General features: G+C 49.5%; 9 protein-coding genes across 9 annotated transcripts; 4 read left to right on the top strand and 5 right to left on the bottom strand.

Moving 5' to 3' along the window:
* Positions 1-458: 458 nt before the first annotated feature.
* sreA (siderophore transcription factor SreA) lies at positions 459-2,150 on the top strand (the record flags this gene model as incomplete). Its single annotated transcript, XM_056959888.1, has 3 exons — positions 459-721; positions 788-1,293; positions 1,348-2,150. The coding sequence occupies 3 exons, from the start codon at positions 459-461 to the stop codon at positions 2,148-2,150; spliced, it is 1,572 nt and encodes a 523-aa protein (XP_056809278.1).
* A 2,716-nt stretch (positions 2,151-4,866) lies between these two features.
* N7506_010594 (uncharacterized protein) lies at positions 4,867-6,206 on the top strand (the record flags this gene model as incomplete). Its single annotated transcript, XM_056959887.1, has 5 exons — positions 4,867-5,055; positions 5,112-5,148; positions 5,202-5,269; positions 5,331-5,772; positions 5,830-6,206. 5 exons carry the CDS (start codon positions 4,867-4,869, stop codon positions 6,204-6,206), a joined length of 1,113 nt encoding a protein of 370 aa, XP_056809277.1.
* Positions 6,207-6,938: 732 nt separating this feature from the next.
* On the bottom strand, positions 6,939-8,730 carry N7506_010593 (uncharacterized protein; the record flags this gene model as incomplete). The annotated part of the gene is made up of 2 exons (XM_056959886.1): positions 6,939-7,931; positions 7,957-8,730. 2 exons carry the CDS (start codon positions 8,728-8,730, stop codon positions 6,939-6,941), a joined length of 1,767 nt encoding a protein of 588 aa, XP_056809276.1.
* A 1,224-nt stretch (positions 8,731-9,954) lies between these two features.
* Positions 9,955-10,722, bottom strand: N7506_010592 (uncharacterized protein; the record flags this gene model as incomplete). Its single annotated transcript, XM_056959885.1, has 3 exons — positions 9,955-10,157; positions 10,211-10,325; positions 10,387-10,722. The coding sequence occupies 3 exons, from the start codon at positions 10,720-10,722 to the stop codon at positions 9,955-9,957; spliced, it is 654 nt and encodes a 217-aa protein (XP_056809275.1).
* A 484-nt stretch (positions 10,723-11,206) lies between these two features.
* On the bottom strand, positions 11,207-12,444 carry N7506_010591 (uncharacterized protein; the record flags this gene model as incomplete). Its single annotated transcript, XM_056959884.1, has 5 exons — positions 11,207-11,856; positions 11,910-12,006; positions 12,055-12,120; positions 12,166-12,210; positions 12,439-12,444. The coding sequence occupies 5 exons, from the start codon at positions 12,442-12,444 to the stop codon at positions 11,207-11,209; spliced, it is 864 nt and encodes a 287-aa protein (XP_056809274.1).
* A 499-nt stretch (positions 12,445-12,943) lies between these two features.
* Positions 12,944-14,557, top strand: N7506_010590 (uncharacterized protein; the record flags this gene model as incomplete). The annotated part of the gene is made up of 1 exon (XM_056959883.1): positions 12,944-14,557. One exon carries the CDS (start codon positions 12,944-12,946, stop codon positions 14,555-14,557), a length of 1,614 nt encoding a protein of 537 aa, XP_056809273.1.
* A 386-nt stretch (positions 14,558-14,943) lies between these two features.
* On the bottom strand, positions 14,944-15,800 carry N7506_010589 (uncharacterized protein; the record flags this gene model as incomplete). The annotated part of the gene is made up of 3 exons (XM_056959882.1): positions 14,944-15,244; positions 15,323-15,403; positions 15,472-15,800. The coding sequence occupies 3 exons, from the start codon at positions 15,798-15,800 to the stop codon at positions 14,944-14,946; spliced, it is 711 nt and encodes a 236-aa protein (XP_056809272.1).
* A 1,495-nt stretch (positions 15,801-17,295) lies between these two features.
* Positions 17,296-19,032, bottom strand: N7506_010588 (uncharacterized protein; the record flags this gene model as incomplete). Its single annotated transcript, XM_056959881.1, has 5 exons — positions 17,296-17,576; positions 17,633-17,853; positions 17,906-18,395; positions 18,457-18,886; positions 18,949-19,032. 5 exons carry the CDS (start codon positions 19,030-19,032, stop codon positions 17,296-17,298), a joined length of 1,506 nt encoding a protein of 501 aa, XP_056809271.1.
* A 1,305-nt stretch (positions 19,033-20,337) lies between these two features.
* Positions 20,338-21,998, top strand: N7506_010587 (uncharacterized protein; the record flags this gene model as incomplete). The annotated part of the gene is made up of 2 exons (XM_056959880.1): positions 20,338-21,719; positions 21,773-21,998. The coding sequence occupies 2 exons, from the start codon at positions 20,338-20,340 to the stop codon at positions 21,996-21,998; spliced, it is 1,608 nt and encodes a 535-aa protein (XP_056809270.1).
* Positions 21,999-22,342: the final 344 nt, after the last annotated feature.

The raw sequence follows: 22,342 nt of genomic DNA, 5'->3' as shown, positions 1-22,342 counted from the left end.
CTTGCTAGTCGGACCGGCGTTCTTGGTGTGCTGTCAACTGTCGCAATCAGCATCACCTGACCGTCCCACGCCGTTGGGTCGCCACTCATCCATAGTGGCCGTTGATCTTGGTGGCGGGCCTTGAAACCTCAGGACCGTTCGACTCCCCTCGAAATCCGAGTTCCTTCGACCTCTTGAGACCCCGTCCACCCTGCGCTTCTCCGAGCCTGCAGCATCGTGGCTGCAGCCCGTTCCTGCCGGAACTGACTTATCTTTCCATCTGTCAGCTTGACCGACATTTGGTCTCCAAGTGATACGGTGTATTCTGCTCTTGACTGTGGTACGACATAACCCTCACAATCTTCTCGGATACCTTCTATCCTTCCTTCGCTCCCACCTCCCCAATTCCGCCACTCAGATCTCAAACGGCCGAATCCCGGCCCGCCTCTCAGGTGGTAATGTTAGCGTCCATTCCACAAATGGAAGCGCTTCACTCTTTGCCTCGGAACCCGGACGTTCCAATGCGACAGCCATCCGCGGAAGATCTGGATGCTGCGCAGCAGTTGATCTCCTCCGCTCAAGCCGGTCGTGAACATCTGGCAGACCACTATCGGGAGGATCAGATAAATCAAGGAAGTGGCCAACCTGGATCAGATCGATGGGTTGGCCACTCTGAAATCCCCGTGGACAAATCATCACCCAAAAGTCAAAAAGACACAGCTTTCCTAGGCCATTCATGCAGGTAAGTTGTGATGATGGAAGAACTCGATATTGTGGTACATAGTAGGGCTGACTTAATTTTGTTTAGCAATTGCGGTACGAAAAGCACTCCACTCTGGCGTCGCTCGCCGACGGGAGCGATGATCTGTAATGCCTGCGGTCTATATCTCAAGGCTCGCAACGTTGCCCGCCCCACAAAACGAAATCGCATGCAATCTGAGGGGGCCGAAAAGTTGCCGCCCCCGACTACCACACATTCTGAAGGCTGTGGCTCATCTGAGGGTGGTGGTTGCAAGGGATCCTGTCCCGGTGGTGGAAGCTGCAATGGTACTGGTGGTGCTGAGGGTTGCGATGGATGTCCAGCGTACAACAACCGCATTTACAAGTCCGCTCCCCGAGGAACTGCCTCAATTCAATCTTCCTGGGGACGTCCCTCGGTGCAGGAACCTGAACCTGTACCGAAAGAGGAGCCAGCCGTTAAACCCCCTTCCGTTGATGGAAACAACACCCTGGTCGCTTGTCAAAATTGCAGTACAACTGTGACTCCTCTGTGGCGTCGTGACGAACAGGGCCACCCGATCTGCAATGCGTGTGGTATGTTTTTGGCCCCAACTAGCTTGAATGATCTCATTTGCTGACAACAACCAGGACTGTACTATAAGCTGCATGGATGTTATCGCCCCACTAACATGAAGAAATCCATCATCAAACGTCGCAAACGTGTTGTTCCCGCTCTACGAGATCAGTCTCCTACCGCGGCCACCCTTTCATCCAACGGCTCGTCCGCATCCCCAGAAGCCTCGCCCGCTGCCCTGGCACATGGCCACGACGATCACTACCGTTACATGAGCAGCGAGCCTGCGGATCACTACCAAATGAACTCCGGAAAGCCGGAGGACGTACCTCAACCCTTGCCTTTCGCACCGCCGCCGGTTGACTTCACCGGTTACAATGCCCCCCTTGCACATGGCATTCCCATTGCGCATGGTCTTCCAAAGCCTTTGGGTGTAGAACGACTGGGACATTCACCGGTGTCTCAATACGGCCGACGATCCGCATCTCCCAACTCCATCAATCTTCCTAAAAAGCGAACCTTGGCCGAGACTGCCATAGACGCATTACCAGCACCTACCACCTTGGAAGGAGGATCAAATCAATTGCCCCCAATCATGTCTTCCATCAATCCAACCCCTCCTGGTCGCCTCAGCTCTATCTCGTCTATTTTGAACCAATCTGACGTTCGAAGCGAGTCGCGCACAGACCCCAACATGGGTCGCCCTCAACACCTCCACCCATCTGTCTCTCCTTCTCCTCATCCGTCGCAGCATCTCCCAGGCATTGCATCCTTGGGCGACTCGGTCGATCGCCGTGCCCGTCTGGAACGCGAAGCTGAGCAGATGCGCGAGATGCTCAGGGCCAAGGAGCGTGAGTTGGCGGAGATGAGACGATAGAACCCACTTCATGGATACATGGATATCCTCCTAAGCAGTGACGAAAATAATGAGATTCGGATAATGTTTTTTGCAGCTCGGTGTTCTCGTGAGATAAATGGCGCACAAAGATACCACTCACTTTGCTGGGTCTCCTTCCTGGCTGTGTTATTCCAAAAAATGTGTCTGAAATGTATTTTAATGTGGAATTACTTCCTTTTTTTTACTCGGTATGACTTTGGATTATTCCTTTGGTTTATCATTGATTTTTTGAGAATTTATATGAACTTCGTAGTCATTCTTATACCGGCCCTGGAATTCACTCGACCTGGAATGGGCTTCCAACGGAACCTTTCCTTTGGGGAAGGAGGTTCCAGGTTGGACTTAAGTCCTGACTTACTGAAAATTTGGGTGAATGGTGCCTAGGTTTGCAAGATATCTGTTCATGCTCCAAGGGACTTATCCCGATCATTTATGTCTCCAGGTGCCCACCTGGCCGGTGATTCTGCGTAACTATTTGATGCTCCTTTCACCTGGCGCGAATGCTTCGTCAGTAGCTTCCAAGGTTGTGCCATTAGTGCGAATCATAGGGCAAGCCCCCGCACTATACAAGATCTGTGCAAAGCTAGACATGATGAAACCGAGCTATGCAGCAATACATAAGAGATGCTGATTTGTGAGTAGAAGTTTGAGTTTCGATGGTTCCAAGGTTGTATCCACCTGGTAACAATCCAGCTTGGGTATCATTCCATTTATGGAACTCCAAGAATCAGAGTCAAGATGGAGGGAAGTCAGAGTGTTGAGGGGAAGCCTCAGGGTTGAACTTGGGCATGGGGGTATAGGTACATCTCAAGGCATCAGACGTCATGAGCAATCCTCGAGCCACCCCAGTGTACCTTGTACCTTGTACGTGAGCATGATCCATGGAGTAGCCAGCACGGATGTATATCACAGCCCGTGCCACTTCAAGGCTATTACTCAGGTGGGTGTTCCATCTTGCGTGTATTTGAGAATCAGCCTCGGCAAAGTGGGTTTGACAATTCCAAGATAGAATCGAGATCTTGCACTATTGTGGACCAAAGCCTCAATTTTGAAGCAAACTGGGCCTAAAGCATGCAGTCTAACAAATGTATTGGATGTGAAAGATGTGGAGGATGTGTCAAAAGTACTGCCCTATGTACACTGTTCCAGGATTGCGAGGTCAACACGCCGATCATATTGCACCGCACTGGACCTTGGAAATCGGCCTCACAGATGATGGTCCCTTGAGGCACCCAGGTCATGCAGGGTCTCAGCGGTGGAGGCTACATCAGCAACCAACATGCAGCCCTGAGTCAAAAGTAATCTCGTGCGGCTGCATCGGCATACTCTGTCACAGGGGTAAGCTTCTACTCAGTGATTTCATGTGAGCGGAGATATGGAGCCTCTGAGATCCACTACATTATTGAAGTGTGGCGATTATTGCGGGGTCTGGGGGCTTAGCGCGGTGCATAACATCAGGGGGCTGGATAGCTCAGATCATGGAGTTTAGGGTTTGATAGCTTGTTGGACGGTTCATGTTGTGGAGTGTGTATTTATGATTCAGGTTGAGACAGTGTGCTCGTCGGCACAGTATGTAGAAGAGAAAATTCGAGTATAACAACAATGAGGTTGTGTCAGGGGTGAGACTTGTTCCCGATTAGGAAATGATACCAGCGATCACTGTTTTCCGTCAAGTTTTGACGGTCGATCTTTCTCCCGCTTCTTCTCACTAGAGGTCTTTTGCCGAGCAGTCTACATTGCATGCTGGGTGCATACAAGTGCGAGCACCGCGTGTAGGGTGACCACCTACACAGAAAACTCTGGTAACGACTTTCCAGAATGTTTGTTAACCCTTGCATATGCACCGGAGACCGCGTGGTATCCGTCACGGAGTAAGCGGAGAACACGACCATCACCACATGCAACATGGCGGGACATAGCACAGAAATAACCTAACGGTTCATGATGCTACCCTAAACTATTTCTCCGGGAGCAAGAGCATCCAGTGAAAAGCCAGGCTGACCTCTTGAGTGGGCCACTTCAGAGTGTGGTACAAGGGCCCGTTCACAACCATCCAATTCTACCGAGTGATGATCAAAAGACAGCTCGGGATTTCCATGGACAACTAAGCAACCAAATGAAAATCTTCGCCCCGTTTTGTTTACCCCCTCGAATGAAAGCGCCGAAACACCGTTCCTAGGGACCCGTCGTCACTAACTATAGTGGAGACCGCGCGACTAAATGCCGCGCTAAGTGCTTCCATCAATATTTTCTATGCATGCTGCGTGGGTGTGGACCACATGGCGTGCGCCAAAACGCCTTCTCGTCAGGCTAACGCTTCCAGCAACCCGGATGCGTACCTGGGATCGCTGCCTGATGCTGCGCTATTGAAGACACTATTCAAGAGCACCAAAGTTTGCTCGTTTCATGCATGGAATCATCATACTCCGCAGTTTGCGTTGGCTTGATCGACGTTTGGCTCGGATTCAAAAGACCCGGTCTCCGCTCCGGAAGGATTCTTTCTTGTTTGAACAACAGATCCTGTTGCGTGACTCTTGATATCAAGCAACCTGGGCTAGATGCAGTGAGCTGTGTCATTTTCGGGTTTCCTTGCTGCCTCTTATCTTGGACGTGATCAATTGACTTTGAAACACATCCTCACACTCATTTTACGACTCTCAACTCATTCAATCCTTACCTACACCAAGCATTCAATATGGATGAATTTCTTCACACGCTGGCTTCTCGTGACGAGGACAATGGAGCAGCTCGTGGCAGGCGGGCATTGGTCGTGACTGCTGTCTTGACCGCGTTTTCTGTTGTCATTGTTGCAATGCGATTGTATGCTCGACTTGGTTTGATGAAAATCACCGGCCGTGAGGATTGGGCTATCTTAATCTCACTGGTATGCTCCCTTTCCAACTTGGTCTCGATACGACGACTGACAAACAATGCGCACAGTTCTTCTCCATAATTTATCTTGCACTAGTTGCTGCCCGTGAGTCACAAATCGTCGAATGACCAAAGCACACTCGCTCACATCAAGCCAAGAATTCCACTACAGTATGGGTGTCCACTCTGCGTTGCTTTCCAGTCATGTGTTACAGCAACAGCTTAAGGTATGTCAAATTGATCGAAACCAACTACCGCTTCCTGAATCAGATGACTGATGATAAGCAGTGTTTGTGGGCTGCGATCCCCATGTACAACGCCAGTCTGGCCTTCACCAAATTTTCCATTCTTTTCCAATATTTACGAATTTTCCCAGGCCGTCCCTTCCGTATCGCATGTTACGTGGTGATGGCCATCGTTGCTGCATACTCCAGCTGGGCCATCGTGAGTGGTTACGTGAACTGTGTGCCCGTGGCAAAATTCTGGAATCACGATCTCCCGGGTAACTGTCTGAACTTCGAAGCCGTCTGGTTCTTCAATGCTTCCATGAACATCGCCACCGACGTTGCCCTGCTTATGTTGCCCATGCCGCTACTTTCTCAGCTGCAACTACCTCGCATGCAGAAATGTGCACTGATCGGTATTTTTGCGATTGGTGTCCTGGTCGTTGTGACTAGTATCCTCCGCCTATCGAGTCTCCGCGAGGTAGCCAACAGCCCCGACACATCCTGTATGTTTTCATCCCGATGCCTAGCCTACATTGGTGCTAAACTAACCTTTTTCTCAGACAGCAATGTCGACGCTGCTTACTGGACAGCCGCGGAATGCAACGTAGCAATTATCTGCGCGAGTCTACCCTTCTTGCGACCAATCATTAGCCGCATCTTCCCCAAGCTCCTCTCTACAAACAGCTACAACCGTTACCAGAGCACCAGACCTGCTGGAACAACTGTCACAGGCACTCGCACCCAAACACGCCATACTCAGCTCTTCAGCCAGAACCAAGACAAGGAGTTTGACATGTATTCGATCAACGTCAAGCCCGGTGACCGCACCAGTCATAGCTCATTTGGTGGTATCGAAGTTACCACAGAGATGACTATTGTGCAGGAGGGCAATAAGCCCGGTAACACCAGTGAGCAGAGGCTGGTCATGGATGCGTGATGATATTTTCCTTTTTCTACGTTCTTATATATACTTTCCCAAGAGGACCAGGCTCAAGCTTGAGAGGTGCTCCATTTTCTTTTGACGATTGCATTGCGACGGCGTACACTGGCGGTCGACTTTTTGTTTCTTTCTAAGGTGTTTTCGGGAATCGGTGGCCAACTACCCAGGTGACAATTCTGTCTTTTTCCTTTCTTATTTACTATCTCTCATCACATCCATTGATGTTACAATCAAGCTTTCAAATCATGATACACTTTGAGATGGGCGTCTCCGTTGTGACACGATTAAAAAACATATCACGTCCGCTATCTCCAGCCCTGGAGGGCTCATCTACTGGATATCCTCAGCATGCACTTTGTAGTATCAAACCGTGGAACGACCTTGGAAGTACCCGGGGGTCCTCTCCCGAGCCCTGGAGGTCCCCACGTCTCGGGACCAGGCGGGGGCCAGGCCCGGGGTGGGGTCCTGATTACAGATCTAGCCGATGAAGCGAGCATGGATCACTCCAACCTTGGAAAGGTTCATAACAACCTCCACAAAACCCACTACCTAGGATAAAACTTTAGGAACGGCGGTCTCTTTGCCTAAACTTGGAAGATCTGAGAATCATAGATTTACTTGATATGAAGAGCGTAAAGCGCTGCAACTCCAAGACTGTTGATCGGGATATAAAAAAAAAGACATGATCAAGATGTTTTCCTCTATACAAAAACGTCCAATGAAACCTGTTTATGTGACATGCTCCTTTTCTTCTTCTTTGGGAATTCTGACCCAAATAATCGTCACCAATGCACCAACCAATTGAACCGCCAGGGCAAACCACCAAATGGCGTGCAGTCCTTTGAGACCAATCTCTCCATTGGCGCCCCTGTCAACGCGAGTACCGATAGCATCTGCAACACTAGTCATGATAGCAGATGAGAGATTCTGGTTGGTCACCAGGAGAGCGCCTGCGCTTCCCTGGTAAGACCTCTCGACATTACTAGTGATGAAAATCGAAGCCGCCGCAAAGGCTAAGTCGGGACCGAACGTCACAAGCACCATACCCGGGAATGAAAGGGCCCAGTAGGTCGTATTTGCTGTTTGTGGCAAGAAGAATGCGGATCCAAGGGTAAAAGCCAGCATTGACACGGCGTAAATGTAATGCCCGGGTACAAGGTGTAAAGTTTTGGCGACGATAATTGTGGCCAAAACACCGACTAACGCATTGGGGATGTGATATAGCGCCACGGCAATCGGACTAGCATGCTGGATTCGTAACCAGAATTGAATCGCGTAGAATTGCCAGCACCCGAAGAAAGACCCGAAGCCTAGGAAGTATGCAATCATCAACGGAGTAAAGCCCGGTGTGCGCCAAAGGCGGTTGGGGATGAGCGGACGGAAAGCCTTTCGCTCAGCGAAGAACAACCCAATAAAAAGTATGAAGCTGATGATGATCAGAATGTAGGTATATGGAGACCAAGAGGCGACCGGGCCCTGCGTAAGTCCAAACAAAAGACAAACACAACCGCCAGCAGCACAGAAGCCACCAATATAGTCGAAATCCTTGATTGACGGAGCCTCTGTACCAGCAACATCTGCCATAGGACGAAGGGAGGGGATGGTGTACCAAGCCGCAACACAAAGTAGGCCACAGATGATAGCGTTGGACCAGAAGATCCACGGGAGATGCTGGTATAGCGCTCCACCCTGGATAGCGCCGAGGAGAGAACCCGAACGGGGCTGTCGCGGCCATAGCGGAGAAAACACGATTCTTGCGGATACCAGGCGTGTAGACGCGGCCGAGGATACTCATGCTGCCGGAGACGAGGACGCCGATGGCGAGACCCTGCATGGCGCGCATCACGAAGAACAAGACGTATCGGGATGGGTGGAGAGTGAAAGCCCCAACTATATTCCAGACGGCGAGCCAGGCGAAGGCTCCGACCATTAGGAGCTTCGGAGGCATTAGGTCTGTTAGCGAGCCGGAGATGATAACCGACAGGCCGTTGGCGGTGTTGAAGGCGCCGACGACCCACGGGAGTTCGGTACTGGTGATTCCCAGAGCTTCTTTGATTTGTTCTTGAGGTGCAAGCATGTCACCTAGTAAGAATGAGAAAAGCATCAGGCCGGCTGAGCAGACAAAGATCATGATGAGTTCGGCTGTAAAGTTCGGGAGCTCGGGCGGAATGCCCTGCCTGCCGCGGGTCGGCGATGCCGATTCCTCGCCGGACGGATCGTCCCGACGTCGGGAAACCGAGATTGATGGTTTTCGGTTTTTCATCTGAGTGTCGAGGGCATAGCTCTCGGGTTCATGACCACTACCGAGGTCTTTGATCGCGAGGTTTTGGAGAGCCGCTTTGTCCATGACGTTGTGATTACCCATCAACGGATCAGGCGTTTGCGCACCGGTCGCTGGCGTCGAATATGTCCTTGAATAGGACACTGATGACCGACTTGACACCGGTGCGGAATCTCCATCTTGGGGTGTTGCATCGAGGTGTGCGGCACGGTCGCCCGCGTGCGCTTGCTCAGGTGACATATTCCACGATTAAGGTCTTCCACGACGAAGGGAGTCACACTGAAGACTTCAAACACGAGAGGTCCAGAGAATTATTGAAAAGAAGAAAAATAAGCAGTTGTGGCGACTAAATATTGTGTGGTTGATTTCACAGTGGAGCCAAAAGTGGACAAGCCTCTCCCGCTTTCCACCAACGACCTTCAGTGCTTATTTGAGCGTCTGTATAGTTCAGATCCATTTCGGGGTTATCAGTTCATTTGGATCCCTTGCGGATGATTGCGCGTACGGTCACTGATGGAAACTTCAATCTTGTTTTATCAAGCAGCCAGGTTCAAAAGGACGATTCCTGCCCAGTCAAGCACTTGATCTAGGGATGCATAGTTCCTATGGGATCTTCCAGTTTGTCTTTGATCCGAGGTTTTCCAATACAGGGGCGAACTTCCAGAAACAAACAAATAAGGCAATTACAAAGAACGTGAAACCAAGCCTGATACCCATCTTACGTGTGAGATGCGAGATGCGCGAGATGCGCGGAATGCCAGCTGAGAATGAATTGCGAAGCTACCAACGTCGTCAGCTGTGGATATCAGGGATTGTTTGATTGACAGATTGACACAATAGTTTGCATCTTTCTTTTTCAATGCCGGCTAGATATCCAATCGGATGCACGGGTTCGATATTTTCACGGCGGAATCCGATTTCCGAGCCCGAAGAGACGCAAAAAGGAGCACATCGGGTGGTTGCAGGAAGCCGATCTTCGACGCCTTCTTTTGAATATTGACACATCCTGTGACGTCAACGCAGTATAGTCGATTCGTGAAATTTGAAACACTCGTGATCGACAATCAGGGGATGAGTTGGCCATAGCTTCAACCACCTGGGGGTTTTTGAGGTTTGAACCGAGCGTCGTTATCCATGTTACACACGGCACACCTCCCAAGTATCTTGACCTTGACTTTCTACGATGTGCTGTCTATTACGATGCCGGGTCACGAATGACTGTTCGAGTGGTGAGCTTAGATAGCCGCACCAAGCTTTGTTGATCATGATCGCCGTGCATGAATGCAACGTCATGGTTAGCAGATCGTCTCCTTGCCGAGACATGTGTAAGTTACAAACAGCCATAAGATCTGTATGCACCTACAGACCTCGGGGGTGTGTCTGAAGGTGATATGGTATGTGAATAAGTATATGAAATCAACGCTTTCATTCAGGATGCTCTATCGTTAAACTCTGTCCAAATATTTATTTACCGAAAACCTTGAAGCGGTCCTCAATGGGAGCAAATTGCTTCTCGCCGGGCTCGGAAGTAGGGACACCAAAGACCAGCTGGGCGTCCAACTTCCATGAGGCAGGGATGTTCCAGGTCTTGGCAACCTCGGCATCGATCAGAGGGCTGTAGTGCTGGAGGTTAGCACCGAGACCCTCGGACTGAAGAGCGACCCAGACTAATGATAGTTAGTTTTGACAGTTATCATGTTTCAACTAGACAAGTACATACCGAGGTACTGGGACATGGCGTTGGACTCAGTGGCAAAGGGATCGAACTTGTCGGCGTAAATAGCGAACTTCTCCTTGATGGGAGCGAGAGACTCAAAGTCAACGAAGAAGAGAACCTGTAGCAGTGGTTAGTTATCGATTCACGTCTTATTTTTTGATGCGTATCGAAAGACTTACGGTTCCGTAAGCAGCGCGGAAAGCGTTCAGCTTGGGCTTGGTGGAGGACTCGAACTGATCGCGGGGAACGTGGCCAGCGACAACGAGGGCCTCCAGGGCGTTGAGAGCAATGTCCCACACCTTCTGGTGCTCTTCCTTCAACAGAAGAACAACACGGGAGGTCTGAGTGTTGAAAGAGCTGGGCACGTGGAGAACAGAGTCACGGACGATGCTCTCGATGGCATCATCGGAGATAGGGCTCTCGGCCTTAAGGCCGTAGTAGGTGCGGCGGGACTTGACCAACTCCAGAAGAGAGGCAGTGGCCTGGTTCTTGAATTCAGGTTGAGTGGAGCCCATTGTGTAGATGTTATCGAGGTCAATTGCTGTCGGTTGAAGTGATATCTGGAGAAGGAAAATGAAGATCAGGGGATCTTATACACAATATTGCGAATCAATCGCGAGATCAAAAATTATTTTTATCCGCGTCTGGTGGAGAGACGCCGGTCCGGCATATCGCCACTCTGAGCCAATCAGAAAGCCCAATTGGTCGGATGTACGGAGTTAGCTGATGCCGATGACTTTGTAAGCGGCACAACGAAAGAATTCGACAGAAAAAGGTACTGGAAATTGACTCCCCAGCCACTCAGGAGGTGAGGATCAAGATTATTAATTTGAATTATCAATCTGTTACCAAGAATTAACTACCGGGGCGGAGGAGCGGAATTAGCCCGTGCTTTTTGATACCCAAATTCAAACACCCCTCCAGGGCTCATCACTCCCTCACTCCTCATTTTGACACAGCGCGTTCTCCGTTCGTGCTGGCAGAAGGTGCATCGCAATATCACAGCCTGGCCAAGAATACAGCGATAGGCATCGCCTTCCAGATCAACGCCACGGGTGGTCCCCATTTTGTCGCGTAGTTCTTCGTCGCAGATGTACAAGCGCTTTGTGGTGGGCTCTGAGAGATCGTGCTCTTGCTATCACACTCGCACTGACATCTCACGTCACTGGGAAGAGCTGTGACGGTTCGCGTAACGGTCACAGTGCCATTGGCGGCAATGCCCGTTGCATTGCCCGTTCCATTGTGGTGTCGAGTCAAGGCAGAACTAGCAGGAACTAAAGTCCCGGCCACAGTATAACCTCCACTTTCAACAGAATAAATAGAGGCCGGGGGATCGGTCGTGGCCGAGTTCCCATCTGCGGTTGTAGATGTGTCACTATCGGCGACTTGGGCTGTAGGAGTCGCGTCGGTTGAAGCAACGCTGACAGGCCCAGCGAAAGATCCAGTATCAGTCACAGGCAAAGGCGCTGGGTAAATGCCGAGGGTGGACTCTTTCGCGTCTGGGACAGCCACAGTAGCGATCCGAACCAAGTCAGGCGCGTGGGCGTGTGTGGTTTTGATGCAGGTTGCTTGCGTAGGGGTCGGGGAGCCGATGAGTGTGCAATCAGAGGTCAGATCAAACCGCATTCCCTGAGCAGTGAGACCGTATGCTTGAGGAAAGCTCAGTATGTGTTCTGGCAAGATTTGAACGAGGGGCACTTACTGCTTGGACCATAGACCACGGTCAAATCGGGCGTGAAGGCGTGGCACGACTCGCTGTCTGGAAGACAGTTGATGGCGTATGTTGTCATATCGTTGGTCTTGTTGGACTGTCAGCTGTCTGTCATAATATGGACCAGAAAACCTACTGCGCCAACGATCTTGCCTCCATAGCCTTTGAAGTAGTCGGGAGCATCCGCGACGAAAGGAATTGTCTGTATGGTCAGATATGAGCACACAAACGGAGTGCGAAAACATACCACTGTAGGCGTTGCATCTGCAAGCCCAAGAGAAAACCAGCGCAGCTGGACCAAAAAAGACAAAAAGGTATCCTCGCAGCATCCTTGATGCAGAAAGTCAAATCACCGTGACAGCGGACTCGTGTACAGGAAATTCTGCCCAAGAAAGGTTTCCGGGAATGTTGAATGGAACAATGTCGTGTATTGAGGATGGTAGATGGATATACGTGAGGAGTAAACAACAGCCCATCCAAACGCGCAACAACACTGGAAAACTTACCAGGAAGGAGCTACCCCCATGCGTTCTTGCTGTTTCTGATGGTTCGTGTGACTAATATCTCATCCATCGCTTCTTTCCTTTGTATTCAAGGAGACATGATTGAAATACAAACATAGGACAAATGTCTAGAAAGGTCGAGTATTGTGCGTATTGTCATGATTCATGAATAGAGGTCTCATGATAAGTATGCCACAATCATCGGTGATACTCCCGAGAGATATTACTTCAAATGAATCCATCCATGCTATACTTGAATAGTGAAATACTCCAGCTGGCTAATATGGCATATACTTTGATTAGCGCATTAATGATTGTTTGCTCACTGAAACGTGTTCGAGTTACCTCCCGCTTTGCCTTAGCGTGCTCAGCCTTGGCCTCTAGCATGATACGCTAGCAATTTTAGTAACTCTTAGGCTCGGCAGTAAGCAAGTAGTGTGTAATCCATGGGTGCCGTGTGGACTCCACTAGTTTGTCAAATTCCTTCGCTGTTTCGACGTCCTCTCTCCTTCAAAAGTCACCATGATGCTCAGTTCTGCAGTGGCCGTAGTTATAATCGGGATTTTGACCTTATTTGTCACTTTCATAAAGACACGATGCAATGCAGACAAGGATGATAAGCCACTCAAGCTTCCCCTCATTGGTGATTTGCATAATTCTCCAATCAGCAAGCCATTGTTGAATTGGGACTCGTGGGCGCGCCAAAATGGCCCTGTGGCCATACCCAAACTTTTTGGGATCATACCAATTGTCGTCCTAAACTCTTATGACGCGGTGACTGAGCTGTTCAGTCGTCGTAGCCAGTGGTACAGCAACCGGCCGCCCTCAGTGAGCATGGAGATGATAACGGGGGACAGACAAGGACAGTCGAAGTTCACCCTGATGCACGATTATGATGAGCACCTTAAGTTGCACCATCGCATTCTTTCACCTAGCCTTGGTGGCCTTGGTGCGCCACGATATCAGCCGCTTATAGAGCTTGACTCCAAACAATTGTTGTCTGATCTTCTGAACCACGTTCAGGAATCTCCCAAGGAGCTTGGCACTTATTCCATCTTCCCATATCTGGAACGAACCCAGTCGAGCATCATTCTGGCTCTGCACTATGGTTTGCGCATTCGCGACATTGGTCAAAAGATCCTGCACGAGGTTATCGACATGCAAACAAAAATCACCCATATTGCGGCCAATCCTGCTCTGCCAGACTTTATTCCTTTCCTGCGCCACATCCCAGCACCAATATCACCTTGGAAGCGAGCTGCCGACAAGCTCTATGCGGCTCAATCTGAACTTTACCTGCGTCTCCTCCACCATGGGAAGAATTCACCAGGGTGGAACTCGACAAAACAAGCGATTGCCACGGCGAAAAAATACAACGCCGATGGGATTCCAGATCTTGATCTCGCTTTCAACCTGGCCACGTCTGTTCAAGGAGGAATGGAGACATTCCCCAGACAGCTGCTGTGGCTGTTCACAGCAGCACTGCATAGCCCGTCCTTCGTGACACGTGCTCATCGAGTCCTTGATGAGGTTGTTGGTCGGGATCGGTTGCCAAGATTCTCAGATCGGACCGGACTCAAGTTCATCGATGCGATTGCGCACGAGATTTTGCGCTGGCGACCTGTTGCACCGGGATCTATCCCGCGCAGAGCTGATAGAGATGACGAGCTCAATGGCATAAAGATAACAAAAGGCGTTACTATAATGGCCAACGCGTGGGCTATCGGTCGTGATGAGAGCGCTTTCGATCCTGCATTTGGAGATCTTCAAAGCTTCACACCCGAGCGATGGTTGCGGATAGATGACAACGGAGAGGAAAAGTTGAGATCGGAGCTTCCGTTGCCAGTGTTTGGACAAGGACGGCGTATGTGTCAAGGAAAGCGAGTGGCGACAGATGGGCTATTCATGCAAATCGCGTCCATACTTTGGGCATTTGATATTGAGCCCGCTGAAGGCGAAGTGGCCGATCCATGGGAAATGAAAGTGGCGGGTTTCATGATTATACCGAAGGAAGTAAAGCTCAAGCTTAAGCCGCGGGGCGATTGGGTATATGGTGTTGTCAGTGGAGAGAGTAGGATAGCAGAGGAGAGACTGGAGGAGCTCATGGGAATAGTCGCGGATGTCGAGTGTGAATGAAAAGGAACTTTGTGTGTCTGTGACCTGCCTTCGGCAAGCTCTAGCAGACAAGAATATGAGCCTCGGTCTTCCCGTGCTTCTCGACCAAATCTTGCAGTGGTACCCTTCATACACGTCTCCCGCGCGAGGGGAGAGTATGCTTTGGCGACAATATCGCGCTTCTGTAAACACTACGAACTATTTCGAGAATTCTGTACTAAGGCATAGTTCCATCATGCAGCTTCCTAACCGCACAATCTACTTTCCATCTTGCCAGTGGGAACTTATATGAGAATCATGTCCTATTCTTCAAATGCAAATCCGTCCACATGGGGCTGGGTCTATATGGCCGAATAATTGAGGTCCGTTTTATCTAGCATCGATATGTAAATGAAGTATCAGATTACTCAATGTGGTCTGACCAGATGACCGTCCACTCGCTCCTCCGTCACGTTCCACTGGACCTCTTTGACGATATGTGGGCTCATTTGAATACTTTCGCCGTTCTCAGTAAGCGCAATCTCATCAGGCTGCTTCGAGGAACTGAACTTGAACCGATTGCGAGAGGCAGTTCCCGAATGGTAGGCACCAAAGTAACGTCGTGCGTTGCTACTGGCTTCTCCAACCCATCCTGGAACATGGTGTCTCATGAATTGACGGAGAGAAGGAAGACATGGGCATATCACAATAAGATTTGCTTCCACGTTACTTGATATGAATCTAGTCAGACAAACGAGGTACTATCATGCAGAACCTTCCAAGGTTGGAAATTGGTGGGCAACTTACATCCAAACTTGGGGCCAGGCCAATTGATAGGTTACATCGTCTGCGGTAAGGAATGGTACCAACGTCGCAAGCCGAAGAATACTGGTAACAACGGTCCTTAACATCATGTGAGCTATCGAGATCGCAGGTCACAAGCATGTTTGACTCACGCGCACCCGATCAGAAAAATAAGCAACAGATAAAGTTTCTGGATCTTTGGCATCTGTAGGCCCACAACAAGTGGAATCGGAAGCAATATCAGTGCCAAGTCGGTAACAATGTTTGTCACGGCCGTAGCAATATACAGTCCATTGCGGTCGACGCATTTTCCTGACGTAATGCTCATATCCCAGCTTTTCTCAATTGGATTGCACCCAAACACAAGTGCAAAAACTATTGCAAAGCTGTAACCACATACAATGGCGGATATAACGTGAAGTACCCAATTGTACACAGACTGCTTGTCCATAATTCGGCGGTAGAGAAAGATGAGGCTCATTTTGGCGAACGCAAGAGCAGGGACGTATACAACTGCGGCGGCGAGAAGAACCTAAAAAGAGCTTTTAGTTTCCAGGGCTCAACTTGAAATCAGGGGGAAGCTGCAGACCGAGGTCGAGGCTTCGGATACCTTTTCATAAACGTCAAGCATTTCTGCAGTAACATTCCACATATGGATTCCAACTCCGCCATACTGATACGAGTCTTGAAAAGATTAATGTTAGTGAGTGATCCAATAAAGCATCGAGCAAGGCTTGTTTCACACCCACATATTGAAGTTACTTGCGTCCCAAGAGAAAACACCTACGAAAGATGTCATTCGAGGTAAGCCTAAATCACTTATTCCATCTTTTCCTGTTATCTTACCCATGCCAGAACAATGAATACTGGAAAGCCCGTGTGAGTCAGCAACCGGGGGACATCTTTTCTGTCGTGGGTACAGCTTACCGTCTTCCCAGCCAAGTCGATGCAATATTCGCGTCTTGGTGTATATGCGAAGAGTGAGGCACAAAAAGCTTGCTACCAGTCCAACACTTATGAGGGAAATATTGGCATTGTACAGCCATGGATTTGAGTAGTCATAATCTGCTGTCAACCCTGGGGGAGGAGACACTACCCCAACATGATGTGGCATTTTTGGATATTCACTTGCACTGATGCGGTTTCTGGCATGCACAGATGAAGGAAGCCATCCATGGATACGATCACGAAAAGACTGCCCACCTCGGTAGGCAGCACATGTGTTAGTTTGTCATGACTATCTTTCGACCCCAGCGTCCAATGATTTACACAATTGTGGACTTGGTTTTGGGGCGAAGAATACTCCGTGTGTTTGCCAATTTGTCAATAGAGACGCCAATGGCAAGGAACTTGCTAGACCCACTCTACGATTCCGTGCGACATTTCTTTCGATCTAGATTGTTAGTTCGCATGCGGGCATAATTGAAAGGGCCCGATCGCAACATTTCAGCCCCAAATCCCACAGAATATCGTTGGCCCCCGGGACTGTGGGCCCTTGTGGAATAAAGATCGCCGCAACATGTTCCTGGCCTGGAAAAAGACTCCTCCCGCCCATCAACAAACCGTTAGGTCTCCAAGGCGAATGTGCATACAAATATGCGTATGCAATCCTTCTGCCCCACAAAACTGATTTTCAAGACGCACCGATGGTGATCGACCACGATATTACTTGGAGAGAGGTCAAGCCCGTCGCTGGGCCACATCATCTATGTACAGGGGTGCAACCACGGAAGACCTTTCATGACAGGGATCATAGGGACACGGAAATTAAGTCGATCAAGAGCTCGGTGCTGTTCCGCCAAAAAAAGAATATTTGTCTGTCCCGAGATCAGTCTCTGAGCGTATGATAGTTTTGTTTAAAGTGCAAGTTTGTAATAGTTTAAAATTTCGTGTTGTTGAGCTTCACTGCCGACGTGCAGTCAACCTAAAGATTTTTAGGGTTCCCATAGGAGTACATTTGGTCTCGTGCGTGCATTTTAGAGTTCCACCTCACTAATCTTAAATCCACCCGGTACCTGGGTTTGGAATACACCCTCCGAGTCGTACTTTTTCGCGACGCGGCGAATATACTCCACATTCTTGTGACCGTAGCCAGCCAGAGGGCTCTGACTGCCATCGGCATAGTTGAGGTAAATGTACTCATTGTCAGCTCCAACCGATTTGGAGTAGGAATTGAGTTTCCCAAGTGCGGATCGGGCCAGTCCGTTGAACAGGTCATCATCGGCTTCGTCCTTCCAGGAGTAGTCAAAAAGAACCTCTGTACTCAAGTGTCAGGAGAGCGAATTTGATTAAGTCAATGGGAACAGCACTTACGGAAGAGATTTTCGTCGAATCGTTCGAGGCCGAGTACATTCCCACCGCGCTTCTGGCTGTGCTCGGCAAATAGGGCAGGCCAGGGCTGAATTATGGTGTCAATGGTCCAGTCCTTGCTTTTAGCTTTTGCTTTGGCCCTCTCAATTACTTCGTTGTGAATATGAACAGTGTGCTGCAGGACCTTGGGATCATTGAGGAACGTGCCGGTTGTGAAAACGTCCCTGCAATCGGTCAGCGATCAAATGCTGCATGTTATGACTCTGACCAACATACCGGTAGCCAGAGGCCTGAACAAGCTCTTGGGTTAAGTTATACATGTTTGCAAAGCGCATGGTATCCGTGGTGTTGGGGATATTCGTAAAGTTCTGCAATGCCTCGGGGTATGCAACTGGCTTCGTGTATTCCAACGCATGTGCAATGACATTCGCATCAGCCACAGAGCTGTACTCCCACATACCAATCCATGATGCATAGTGGTCTTTGTGAATATTATTGATGAAGTGATGGGCAGCCGTAAGTTGTTGAGGGGTAGTGCTGTTGGCGTATACGACAAGCCCGCCCCAAAGCTTGTCACCCGGGATTGTTTTTATATCGTACTTTGTGACAATTCCATAGTTGATTGATCCTCCCTTCAGAGCCTTGTAGAGATCTGCATGGCTTCGCTTGTTTGCATCGACAATATCTCCATTGGCTAAAACCACCTCGAAGTTTTCGACGTTATCGCAACCAAATCCGACTCGCGCGGTGTGGAACGTGTTTCCACCTGGAGGAGAGGTCACATGTTAGTACAGTTCCTACAGTGTCGTGGGAATTCCTTCACTTACCTCCGATCAAAAAGCCACCCACTCCAACAGGACCTCCACGGCCACCCGGAACTGTCACATCATAGGGCGCAAGGGCCTTGTAGACGGACTGCCAACGAGCTCCAGGTAGGATGGAGGCAGTGCCATTCTTCTTGTGGTAGGTGGTGCTGTTCATCATTTGAAGGTCAATGGTAACTCCGTCCTTGATGTCGTTCGCTCCCGCCCATGTAGTATGGCCACCGCTGCGGACAGCAAACTTGCAAGAGCCCTCTTCTGTGTTGGTGAGAGTAGAAATTGCAAGGGAAACATCCTGAGCAGAGCGCGGCTGCAGGATACATGAAGGTTTGAGTTGGACATTCTCAGCCCAGTATGAATCCACGGAATCTTTATAAGCAACACTCTCCGGGTACACAACCCGATCAGCAAGACCACATTTTAGCAGTGAATCACACTGTGCAATGCCAATACCCCATATTAGCATAATTGTATGCAGAACGAGATCAGACAACTTACACAGCTACCGGTGTTGCCTGTGGCGAAGCTGAGATCAGGTATGATTCCAATCAGAATGCCTGCAATTGCTGGAGTGATGTGCATATTGTGGTGCGTAGAAACTCAACAGATCCAGAACCTAGATTTCAATCGGGGGAGCGCTGGGAATTCATATAATCGCAGGAGAGACGGCTAGGCTAGTCCGGCCTAAGCGAGCCCAGGTACTCCGTATCTGTCATGCGTTAGCCATCGCCAATGTGATCTTCAAATTCGAAGAAGGCAATGGGAGGCAGTACTCAACGTGGTTCCACTTCAAGGCGCGCTAAAGAGCTTAGGGGCACGCACCGTCTCCTGGCCCCCTCCCACCCGTGCCAGTGGGGCCAGTGGGGACCAAGGGCACCGGGGGCTAGAGGCTGCTGGCCAACAAATTGACTTGGGGAAAATGGGGAAGAAAGCACCTCGATACTCCGTACAACCAAACTTTTCAGTCCTTCGGACTCATGCAGGCAAAAATATCAAGCTCGTGAAGAGGATTGAACCCGTGAAAGGGTATTCCGTACTCCGTACGTCGGTGGATTTCGGGTAGGCAAACAGTTTTGATTTGTTTGCTCTCCAAATTTGGGAAAGATATGCGGACTTGGGGAATCAGGAATTCCCAATCGCATGCACGTACGGCGTACTCCGTATATTCCGTAGCAGCGCGACTGCTAAGTGCTTTGACTCATGGGATACACAGCTGGGTCTAATCCAAGCAAATTATCGAATATGACCACCATCCTATGTGCTTTATGGAACGCTTTTCTGCTCCAAACAGTCTGTCTTTTGTCTATCTGGACCTCACGAGCATACTGTTCGGAATTGGCACTCCTTGTCCACTGAGTAGGACGATTTGATTGGTCCTTCCCGACCCTGGAGGTTGATAAGTCCTTGCTCCATGCCTAATGGGCGCTTTTGGGTCGTCGTTTTTGCTCCTTTCGACATTTTTACGATGTCTACTCTTGTGCTAAGATGCTTTGATTCAATTTTGTTATTGGAATTCCAAGGTTCCAAGGTTCCAAGGCTTCCCTCATTTGATTCCAAGGTTGTCTGCTAAAATAATCTTCAGTGCCGCTCTCTTCTTTCCAACCCTCAAGAATATATTCTCCCTCCCCTAGTATATCTCCACAATGATCATATCACGATTCGACCAATGGAGCTCATCAGACAACTTTGCAATCCTCGAATCTGATAACGAACGTCAAGGACCTCCGGGATTCCCGAGATTGACTTGTTACGCTTCGGTCCCAGAAGAAGCCCCGGGAGACTAACCGAAAAGGGCAAAGTGTATCTTTCTTATTTGTGATCGCGTCCCAACCCCCTTCACTTTGCCCCTCATCATACCTACTCCGTAACCCTTCCAAGGTTTCAATTATGGGTAATCAGCTTTCAGCATACGAGGAAAAGCCTCATGAAGTTGATCTCGGAATCAATGGCCGGATCAAAGGTGTTCAATACGATGATAAGGCTCGGCGATACGCCGGTGTTCCGTATGCTCTCCCGCCAGTGGGCGCACATCGCTGGAGAAAGCCCAGAGCATTGCCCGGAACTTTCACATACACCCAGGAAGATGGGACTCCTTTCGATGCCTCTGAGTTCCGTCCGATCTGCCCCCAGGGGACCTTTTCAAGCAGCGCAGAAAAGGATAAAGGCTCCGATAATTACAGCGAGGACTGCTTGATTCTCAATATCTGGACGCCAGCTGGAAAGTCAAAGGATAACAAGAAGTGGCCCGTTGTACTCTGGCTGCACGGAGGTTGGTTTCAGCTTGGCGAACCACTCCAAGAGCTCGGCATGGATCCCACCGAGTTGATCTCCACGGGTGGGCTCAACGCGATCGTCATCGGCGTAGGATATCGTTTGAACATCCTTGGCTTCTTAGCCGGCCAAGCACTGCTTGAAGATAGCAATGGCGAGAGTGCCGGAAACTTTGGGCTCTGGGACCAACGGCTTGCCATGGAATGGGTCTATGAGCATATCGCGGCCTTTGGTGGTGATATCAACAACATTACGTTAGGCGGCCGAAGTGCGGGTGCTTATGGAGTTCATGCACAAGTGCTCCATGAGTTCCGACAAGAAACACAACTATTCCATCGCTTTTATATGTATTCGAATGCGATTCCGGCCCAACCGAAAGCTCTCGATGATGTCAACCCGCAATTTGAAGAACTTTGTGAGCACTTCAAAATTCCGGCCGATTTGTCTGGCGCGGAGAAGGTGGATCAGCTGCGAAAGGTCGGCTATCGAGAATTGATAGCTGCCATCTCGCATCTCAAGAATCACACTTTCCGTCCTGTGACCGATAATCTGTTCATTTACCCAGGTTTCACGGACTATCACCACAGCGGGAAGTTTGCAGAGGAGTTCAAGAAACGCAAGCTCCGGATCTTGATCGGCGAGGTGCTAAATGAGGAGACATTATATGCAACTTACAACACCCCTGATCCAAACCTGGACTCGTTGCGGATGCAAGTATCGAACTATTATTCACAGGATACTACAGAGCGAGTACTCAAATCTTACCAATTACCCGTTGGCTCAGATGCAAGCGAATGGAAGACTCTATTTGGCAGCATAATTGCTGACGGCCAGGTCCGAGCGCCCTCCAGGTGGCTGATCAGCTGTCTCAGTAACCACGGTGTACCAGTTCGCGACATTTGGCGCTACCAAATTGCCTACCGTTTGTCTTTCATCACTGAGAAAGTAGCACCGGCTTCCTGGGGTGTTTCACATGCCATGGATAAGCCACTGTGGAAGTAAGTTTGTGAGATTGCCCTTTTCAATCATTGGATATTGACTCCTTGACTAGTTTCGCTATTTTACATGGTCCAACAGAGGCTGAAAGAGTACTTATGAACGATTGGATCCAAAGCCTGGTCGCATTTGTGCAAGATGACCAGGATTACGATTTCGGTACCAGGTCAATTGACGAAATGAAAGTTGCGACACCGCAAGGCACCATTGAGATTCAAAGCGACGGACGATGGGAGAGTCTGGTGAAACTCGGTGAAGTGTTTGCCGATGACCACACTTGAAAATAGGTACCAGACATGAATCAAACTCCATTACAAGACCAAAACGCATGTTCATTTTGGAATTTCCAGAAGTTCCATGCTAAGACCTCATTGCTATAACTTGGCCCCGGTTCGTAATCAGAGATATTTTGCCATCTGCCAATGAAACTCTCCTGTTTTTTCAATAGATCCTTTGTCTTCTTGTGCCACGGAACATAATCTCGGTTCTGAACCTGATAATTCATTTAAAAATGGTACATTTATTAGCATTCATAAATCATGCCGAGGTGCCTTTGTAGCCAGCAGCAATCAGTCAGTTCAGATCCACGCAGTGGGCATGAATATATAGATGTACACTTCGGTGT

This window comes from Penicillium brevicompactum (assembly GCF_028827555.1).
Source record: "Penicillium brevicompactum strain IBT 35665 chromosome Unknown utg000006l_segment0_segment0, whole genome shotgun sequence".
Classification (NCBI taxonomy): domain Eukaryota; kingdom Fungi; phylum Ascomycota; class Eurotiomycetes; order Eurotiales; family Aspergillaceae; genus Penicillium; species Penicillium brevicompactum.
Note: the sequence above shows the minus strand (reverse complement) of the source record. Positions and strands in the feature narration are given on the sequence as shown.